At 45.1% G+C, this 9696-nt stretch overlaps 1 protein-coding gene across 1 annotated transcript; it reads right to left on the reverse strand.

Annotated features, from left to right (window-relative positions):
• Window positions 1–344: 344 nt before the first annotated feature.
• cnot11 (CCR4-NOT transcription complex, subunit 11) lies at window positions 345–9696 on the reverse strand. The gene is made up of 8 exons (XM_063887464.1): window positions 9185–9696; window positions 7651–7978; window positions 7129–7293; window positions 6126–6278; window positions 5707–5909; window positions 5408–5610; window positions 4509–4605; window positions 345–812 (listed from the first exon to the last, which is right to left on the reverse strand). Exons 2-8 carry the CDS (start codon window positions 7970–7972, stop codon window positions 615–617), a joined length of 1341 nt encoding a protein of 446 aa, XP_063743534.1. The 5' UTR covers window positions 7973–7978; window positions 9185–9696; the 3' UTR covers window positions 345–614.

Consider the following 9696-nt stretch of genomic DNA (forward strand, 5'->3'; position numbering starts at 1 on the left):
CTTTCTGCCACAGTAATCTGGATATGTCAGGGCATCAATGCGAGGAAGGTATGAGATATCTATGATTTCTCCGTCTGCATGAGAGGGAATAACTCATGAAAAGCTGTGGACGGTATAAATTGTTATTCAATCCCTGCATACATCAGGCGGAGGAGATACTCTCACTTAATGATTTCAAAAACATTTCCTTTCTAAAAGGAGCCGCCATGTTTGTAGCTCTGTGGTCGTTCCCCTCCGAGGGTCCGCTGGACGTTTCAAACATGTCTCATGAGCCGACTGCCTCGGGGATCCCTGAGCAGTCACACACAGGAAGTGGAAACCAATGAATGACATCACAAACAGGGTTCAGTTAAACATCTGTTTAATCAGAGAAAACATGGCGAGATTTCCAAAGAAAAGAGATCTGGTAAAAAAATGACACTGGAACGAGTTAATCCTGTTTTAGACATCTGGAAAAGAGAGGGGGGCTCAGAACCGGTTTCAAGTCACTAAATATTTACAAATTAACTTTAATCCCAGCCGCTAGGACCTGGCTGATGGAAGGGCGTTATTTAGCAGCTCGGCCCCGCGCTGTGTCTCAGGTACAGTCTCAGGTAGAGTCTCTCAGAGGATCACTATTTGACAGGCTTGGCCTCGGCGGGGGTCTCTCCGGTGTCGAGGGTCTTCAGCAGCCGGAAGAGTCCGGCGGCTTCTCGGATCCGGCTGAACTCGATGCAGAAGGCCTGCACCTCGATGAACAGGTCCTGCACGTTGATGATCTTGTTCCTGATCAGGGACTGCAGGAAGACGCAGACCAGGCGCACCAGGCGGTTCTGCAGGAGGAAGAAGAATCAGGACAACGTATAATTAAATCCCTCTGCACTAACGCCGGGGTCCACCGGGTGCGTCTGCGCCTGCGTGTTTTGTTCCGACCTCTCAACGGCCTCATACCCCACCGGGCGCGTTTCAGAAGTGGAGCGTCTTGCGTGCACGACTCGCAGTTATTGTTGATTTGGTCATATTTCCTGGACATTTGTACTTCTACAAGAAAGTAGTAGGCTACGTACAGATGTAGCATGCTAGAATGGCCTCCTCCTAACAGATTCCAACCAGACTCCAGGGGCTGGGAATCTTAAGCCCTCCCCCTGTTTCCTGAGAGGGGCGTTGCCAGATTTACCCATTTGTTCTGTTGCAGGGATTTACCATGAGATGCACTTCCTACACAAATACACAGAGACAGCTAACTGGGTGAACTCTGGCCTTTGTCGAGCCTTGGTTCACACAGTTTGTTTCCTGGACTAGCAGAACTGTCACTTCAGTAATGTGTGCAGCTCTGCAGGTGTTTGCTGAGCAGCATTCACATATTTTGTATCCCTTATTTCCACAGGGAAATATTACACACATTCAAGATGTTTAGTTTCTACTCTTCTGAATTTTGAATGATGAGCAATTCCTTCTTTTTTACTTTAACAATAAAACCTCCAGATTTGATATTAAATGAAGCTCATCCTATTATTTGAATTGTAATTCAATAATATATAGTCTTTGTATATTCAATAATAATAATGTTTACACGTCTTTATTTTTGTCATTCTTTTACAGTAGTTTACTTAAATATGCAGCACAACTTACTGAATCTAGTGGTGCTTTTACACAGTACAGCAGTTTTCTACGTTGAGCTTTTCATGTAGAATGTTGGCTTTTCACCAGCTTCTCACTCAGAGGGGGGGGGGGGGGGGGAGAACTGTTGATGATCAGGGACCTACTGTTATGCTAATAGCTTGGTTGGGCCATGTGAAGGAGCCCACTCCGGGACTGGACCGCTGAAATTCTTCAGTAAACGCCGCCATTGAATGAAGCACTAAGCCAATCCGGCAAGGATAAAACACAGGATCAGTCTATGTGTCGAGGGGGCCCTAGTTTCTCCCCTGTCCAAGAACGGGTAATGGTCCGGTCTGACAGCACGCAGCTCGGCTGACTGCAGCAGAGAGCGCAGGAAGAGATAGATCAGTGCTGTAAACCCTGAAGTCAAAACTCGTACACATCCAAGTCATTATTATTACCAAGTTAAATCCTGTTCATTCTGTTAGTGCCTTCACGTGAATTTCGGCGAACATATGAAACATTACATGATCGTGATGATGAAAGGATGATTACAGATCCTGAGTGTGAGCCGGGCTGCATTTGATACAAAAACATACCGATGATTTCAATAGTCGAAAGCTCACGTGGGATAGACCACATTTGGTTTGTTAAATAAAGACGAAACACGCTGTTTTGTAAATGATGACATTAATCTGATTCAGTGCAGAATACGATTCTATCCGTGACCGTGGGAACCGAACAAACGATATGCCGTAGTAATCAGAGACATATCCAAATAAATGTGTGTGTCCCGGGCCGTAAAGTAATCATGCCGTCAGTTTCAGATGAAGCCACGGCATCAGTTACTTCTACAACAGTATTTTCACTCTTCAACTCCCGTATGCTTTCAACCCACCAGCTTCAATGTAGAACAGAAGTTATATCATTATTAACCAGAGGCATGTTTCTCACTATTGTATGCGTAGCAACAACAGGCTGCTGTGTCTGTGCCAGAAGCAGCACCCTCTGAGGAATCAGCTGTTTATTTGATTTGAGTTCCAATGTGGCAGCTTCCATCACACTCCACCCGGTGACCGATGAGCCACTGCAGATAGTTTCCATATCATTTATCAAGGGGGAGTAACAAGTCTGAGCTGTGTCCACTAAGTCACACTGGCGGTTTTCCTTTTAGTGAGGGCCTGTCACGGACCCATTTAGGTCGGGACGCCCGAAATCAGGTGCTACAGATGTAGTGAAATGGTTTATTTGTGCGTCTGTTTAAAGTTGTTATTTCCTATTTTGTTGTACACACACACACACACACACACTTACAGACAAAGCTAATAATAATTGTAATGGTCCCGTTATAAACAACACGAATCAAAGATGTGTTGCTGTATTTTAGTTGTAAAAAAAATGCATTCATCATCATCATAATTCCATATCATTTACACACAGCGCCTGTAAACAGGAGGAGAACCGCTGGCATTTCTTCTCCTACTTGAAAGACTACAGAGGGATGGGGGGAGGAGAAGGAGCCGGCTTTGGGTGCACCCCTTCAACCAGCTGAGGCTGGACAGCCAACGTATCATCAATATTTTATGAGTGCAGAGCAGATGAAGGAACTTCTGTCCCTCCTGGGCCCTGAACTGACCAGCCATCAACAAATTACAGAACTGCCATACAACCCAAGCAGAGACAGGCCGCTCCACTTCCTGCCCGGCGCTTTGCAACGCCTCGCGTGTCCATCGAAAATAAACCAGCTGCATAACTTCAGCAGAGCCCAGTGCTGTGAGGCTTCTGGGACACTTCTGAAAAGCGACACGGCGCGTCTGTTTGGAATCACACGCATTGACTAGAGTGGCCATGATTGCTCGGCGCGGCGCAGACGTAACGCGAACCCGGTGCAAAATGGGGGCTATAAAGCTTCCTTCCTGTGTCCACAGCAATCTCTCCGACTGTATCACTGCTCCTTTAAAAACATGTTTATACTTCAGGCTTCTCAACGACGCTGACCCAATAAACTCTGGATAGTTTACAACAAACTCAAATACCAGAACTACAGGATGCTTTCACTTGTTCATGTGATTAAAACATGAATGCATGCATAACAACAACTGGAAGTGCAGAGGCTCCACTCACATGTTATTAATGACACACAGAGACGTCACGGTATCACATATTATCCAGCCCACTGAAACGGAGCAGGAGTTTAACCTCTAGCTCTTCCTCATGTTCAGCATGTACTGCCAGATAGAGAGCTTTAATTACTGAGCTGCAGTAAACTACATGTTAGCATTTAAAGCCAAACTTTAGAGGTTATTCTGGTGAGAGTGACTCAGAGTAACTCAGAGTAGAGTAATGCATCACAGTTCAGAGACAGTGATGATGTAATGTCCCTTATTACTTTAAGAAGGCAGGAGTAAGGAACATGTACTGGATTACATGCTGGAAGTCACTTGCCCATCACTGATGACTAGAGTGATTGCTCGGCGTGGTGCAGACGTAACACGGCGCAGCTGGACCCGGTGGAATATGGGGGTTAGAGTAAGGAACTGTGTGTTTGTTGAAACGATGCTTCTTGGCAGTACATCTTATACCGCTGGAAAGCCTGTTCCCTTCTAAACACAGCCACATCTGGGAGGAGCAGAGTGGGGGGTTGCACTCAGCCTCTGCAAAACTGTTTTTCTTTGCTGTTGCTATTGACTCTTGTTTTGAGCTTTTGGTAAACCTAAACACTTAATAGGTAATAATTAGGTAAATGAACTTTATTAATTACCTTTAAGTACACTTAGATAAAAAGGGGGCTTAGCTTTTCCCTTATGCAACGTATAAAACTGATGTGTGTTTAAGTGAAGGCAGTCCTTTTGCTCATATGTTCTGTTTTAAATACAGCACTATTCATTACTATTTAAATTACTATATGATATCATGTTGTTGTTTACCTGCATGTACTTGTCCTTGATCTGCTCGCAGGTGGAGATGCAGTTGGAGATGTAAAGATGGATGAACTCGGGAGGAAGATCCACAGCCGTGGTCAACCTGAGGAGACACATTTCAAATCTACAGGAAACTGCACGTATAATAATCCGTATAATACTCAGTCACCAACAATACCTCAGTTCATACATTCTCAAATGTGTATTTCATTTTACAGACCTCCAGTCAGCAGACTGCTATCATACTTTATGCAGACGGACGACTACTCGAGTATTTCCACAGTTTCTGACACTGCAGTATTTCCCTGTGTTAGTGTGTGTACTTGTACTGCAGTATGTGTTAGTGTGTGTACCTGTACTGCAGTATGTGTTAGTGTGTGTACCTGTACTGCAGTATGTGTTAGTGTGTGTACTTGAACTGCGGTATTCCCCTGTATTAGTGTGTGTACTTGTACTGCAGTATGTTAGTGTGTGTAGTTGTACTGCAGTATTCCCCTGTGTTAGTGTGTGTACTTGTACTGCAGTATGTGTTAGTGTGTGTACTTGTACTGCAGTATATGTTAGTGTGTGTACTTGTACTGCAGTATATGTTAGTGTGTGTAGTTGTACTGCGGTATTCCCCTGTATTAGTGTGTGTACTTGTACTGCAGTATATGTTAGTGTGTGTAGTTGTACTGCAGTATTCCCCTGTGTTAGTGTGTGTACTTGTACTGCAGTATGTGTTAGTGTGTGTACTTGTACTGCAGTATATGTTAGTGTGTGTAGTTGTACTGCGGTATTCCCCTGTATTAGTGTGTGTACTTGTACTGCAGTATGTGTTAGTGTGTGTAGTTGTACTGCAGTATGTGTTAGTGTGTGTACTTGTACTGCAGTATGTGTTAGTGTGTGTACTTGTACTGCAGTACCTGTTGACGACCTCCATGGAGTGCAGGGACATGTCCATGTTGACGAGCACGGAGAAGTACTCTGTGATCTGCGAGCTCTGCATGAGCTTCAGCAGCATCTCGATGGCCACCAGAGGATTGTTCTCCACCAGGTCGGGGAGTTTAGCCGGGGACAGGCCGATGTGATACACCAGCTTCAGGTCCTTCTCCAGGTCCGCCAGCAGCTGCAACACACACACACACAGTCAGTCAACCAAACAACGACATCATCTCTCTACCCCGTCAGTCCCTATGGCTGAGGTGTGTTCTGAGGTGCAGACCTGGGACTGCTGCTGGGCAGACAGCGGGCTCTTGAAGGCTTTGGCCATGATGCGTTTGATCTCCACCCCGGTGCTGTTCTTCACACACATGGATCGGTCCCATTGGACGCTGTGGTCCGGCTCCGTCGGGTTCAGCCAGGCCAGCTCGTCCTCGCAGACGTGGAGGGGGGGAGGCGGTCGGATAAACTCGGGCCGGAAGTGACCTGTTGGGGAAGGGGGGAGAGAACATGATGAAGCAGAGGAAATGTATCTGTTGATGGAGGTCTCAGAACCCCGTTTCTAAAAAGGTAGAGATGGGTATCTTTAGGATCTCTAGTCTCAGGTGGAAGATAATCCAACGGGATCTTGGCATTCTCGCGTGATTATGCAAAACCAGCTGCCTGCAGGTAATCCTGTTGAGGAAGAACAGCATCACTCACTCTCCAGTGGGGGGCGGGGCCCGGTCACCAGAGACTCGATGATCTGATTGGCCACGGAGCTGTCGAAGCCCGAGTTTGAGCAGTCCGGGTCGGGGTCGTTCAGGATGCTCGGGAAGCTGGCTTTACTCTGAGTGGGAAGCTCCGACTGACGCTCTGCAGAGACACAGACATGGAGGAATAAATTCATTAAGTATTATAAATCATCGCCAGCCATTTCTCTCTTCAGACTAAAGGTGCAACAGCAAAGACCCCAAACTGTGCACTAACAAAGTCTACTGTGACCAAAAGCCTTCCCAGACATATCATATGTGCCGTTTAGTTAGGACAGTCTTAAACTAGATTTATGAACACACTTGAAACCAGATCCAGATGTAGAGAAGCCCCAAAGGGCCCCCTCATCATTTTATTTGGGTGTTTCTATAAACCTACAGTATGAGCTGAAACTGTGGCGCTGATTTTTTTAGAAGATATATCAACTCTCACGAGAACATGACGCCCGAATACCACATAAACAACAACGTGATGTCGGAGCTGCGTGAAAGGCAGAAGTAGCAGCCATTTCTCTGCCGTCGGACCAGACACCTGACTCCATCTCCACATTTCTGGACTCAGTATACCCTTTCTGACCAACAGAGAAACATTGTTTTCTGGAATCATTTTAAAGTTTTACGGGGGAAATCTGCATTTTGGTCTGAGGGCGCACCCCCCCAGAGAGAGGGAGCAGAGACCCTGATACTGGTTTAGACTAAAGCCTGATTCTGATAGAGATAATGAGTGCAATATAAACCTGTATATAATGTACTAATGGCTGCTACTCCTGTGATTTACACGCTATTCTAATCCCTTTATTTATCCTCTACCTGCACTGTCTCTTTGATGTAACAAAATCTCCTCTTTGGAACCAATAGAAGATTCCTGTCTCTTCCAGTCTTCTAAAACTCACACCTTTATTTCCAGCGTCAACCCCCACGCCCCACTACACTGGGTTCAGTGTGTTTCTGACCTGCTAGTGCCAGCTGCAGCCCGCTGATGTCGATGGTCTGTGGCATGTTGCCCACGTCCATGCAGGACACCTGTCGGGGGGTTTTCTTGAACAGATCCCGGGGCGGCGCGAGCATCAGCTGAGACAGGAAGAACTTCTCTGGCTGAGTGATGGGAGGCAGGAAGCCTGAGAGAGAACATCACAGTTTCACATATATCTATTTATTCTATTTCACTGAATATCTGTCATTTTATACTGTATGAAGGTGTAAATGGAAATATTGTTCAATGTTCTTCTAATAGTTTCTTTTTTAAATCGTTTTATTTTTTGGTAATTGATCTTACAATCGATCTTCTTTAACTGTATTTATATTTACACCAAATACACCAAGAGAAATCCCTCGTATTTGTAACCCTACTTAGCAATAAACCTGATTCTAATTCCTTTTTTTAAAAGTGGTTTTACAAAAGCAAAGAGTTGGGCTTAAAGTGACAAATTGATTGCAGGACTTTTTTACGCCACAGTCTGATAAGAGGGACCCACCTGAGAGCAGCTTCTCCGGCTCCTCCCCGGCTGCAGGTGAGGGGTTCAGCAGGTGAGCGAACACGGCAGCGAAGGGGTTGGCGGCCAGCGGCTCTGTTCGGTACATCTCCCACAGCAGGTAGAGTGCGGTGAGCCTCTGCGGGGAGCTGGGCAGCAGGTCGGGCTGCTGCAGGAGCATCACCAGCACCGACCCAACCCGGAAGTGCTCCGCCTTCCCGAAGTAGTGATGGAAGTGCGTGGAGAGGCTCTCGAAGGTGTTGGTGCAAGCCTCCTCCGAGATGATGCTCAGCAGGTTGGACAGCTCCTTTGGAGCAAGGGTCATGGTGCTCTGGAAGCAGATGGGGAGATTGATCACATCTATAAGTACCAGAGTGTAGGAATACTCTGTAACAGTAAAAGTCCTGCATTCAAAATGTTCCTCCAGTAAAAATAGAAAGTATTCTCATCAAAATGTACTTAAAGTAGCGACAGTAAAAGTAGAAGTACTCAGGTCTTGTAAAGTAGAAGTACTCAGGTCTTGTACTAGTAGAAGTACTCAGCTCTTGTACTTGAGTAAAGTAGAAGTACTCAGATCTTGTACTTGAGTAAAGTAGAAGTACTCAGGTCTTGTACTTGAGTAAAGTAGAAGTACTCAGGTCTTGTACTTGAGTAAAGTAGAAGTACTCAGATCTTGTACTTGAGTAAAGTAGAAGTACTCAGATCTTGTACTTGAGTAAAGTAGAAGTACTCAGGTCTTGTTCTTGAGTAAAGTAGAAGTACTCAGATCTTGTACTTGAGTAAAGTAGAAGTACTCAGATCTTGTACTTGAGTAAAGTAGAAGTACTCAGATCTTGTACTTGAGTGAAGTAGAAGTACTCAGATCTTGTACTTGAGTAAAGTAGAAGTACTCAGGTCTTGTACTTGAGTAAAGTAGAAGTACTCAGATCTTGTACTTGAGTAAAGTAGAAGTACTCAGGTCTTGTACTTGAGTAAAGTAGAAGTACTCAGGTCTTGTACTTGAGTAAAGTAGAAGTACTCAGGTCTTGTACTTGAGTAAAGTAGAAGTACCAGAGTGTAGGAATACTCTGTCACAGTAAAAGTATTCTAAATGTTCCTCCAGTGAAAGTAGAAAGTACTCTCCTCTAAATGTACTTAAAGTAGTGACAGTAAAAGTAGTCATTGTCTGATTGGTCCATTTCAGAATAATATCTCTGATCTGTTTTATAATGATTGATCATTAAAGTGTTCTCAGAGCTGGTAAAGGTGCAGCTAGTTTGAATGGCTTTGTATACTGCAGGGTAGCTGCTGGATTTACTGCAGGTGAACTACAGTCTGATTTAAAGGAGATTATATTTACCATCATTAATCCTAATCTGTCTAGCAACAAAAGGGATTAAATACATGTAGTGGAGTAAAGGCACACCGTTCACCTCTGAACTGTAGAGCAGTAGAAGCACACAGTAGCATCACATTGAAATATTCATGTGTTCTATAACATTGAAACAGTGTGAGTTAACACCCCCGTGATGCAGACTCCTGTGGTTTGTAAACCTACCTGGTAATAAACTGGATTCTGAAACAACAGTCTGAAAGTCCTTTAGAAAGGAGTTAGCTTAGCCTAGCATGCTAACGCTATCCGACACAAACAGGTGAAAAGTCGTTAGCAACGAGTTAGCTTAGCCTAGCATGCTAACGCAAACCGCCACAAACCGGTGAATTCATGGCAAAAACGGAGGTTAAAACCCCCCCTCACCGGTCCCGTAGCTTCATAACAGTTTAACAGTCCCGGGTAACAGAAACCGAGTTTAATTATTCTGGTATGTTGAGGCGTTTCCAGGAATTTCTGAAGCTCAGCTGCTCGGCTGCACTTAGCCGTTTAAATTCTCCCTTCGAACGCACTGCATACTGGGATATGTAGTTTCACGCACCCTGTAATTAATTTCCCGCCGAACAAAGGGTACTTCTCACTTCTCTTAACTTGCATCCCTGCGTCCCTCACTTGCGTCTTTTCCTTGCGCATTAGTACTTCCCACCCGGGATGCACGGAGAGACGCAAGAAAACCACGC

This window comes from Eleginops maclovinus, chromosome 7, assembly GCF_036324505.1.
Source record: "Eleginops maclovinus isolate JMC-PN-2008 ecotype Puerto Natales chromosome 7, JC_Emac_rtc_rv5, whole genome shotgun sequence".
Taxonomy (NCBI): domain Eukaryota; kingdom Metazoa; phylum Chordata; class Actinopteri; order Perciformes; family Eleginopidae; genus Eleginops; species Eleginops maclovinus.

Coding starts and splice junctions, on each gene's coding strand:
- cnot11 (XM_063887464.1), bottom strand. CDS start 7,972: ATGACCCTTGCTCCAAAGGAGCTGTCCAACCTGCTGAGCATCATCTCG. Junction 6,279..7,128: donor GCTGCAGCTGGCACTAGCAG/GTCAGAAACACA, acceptor GTGTCTCTGCAG/AGCGTCAGTCGGAGCTTCCC. Junction 5,611..5,706: donor CTGCCCAGCAGCAGTCCCAG/GTCTGCACCTCA, acceptor TGTGTGTTGCAG/CTGCTGGCGGACCTGGAGAA.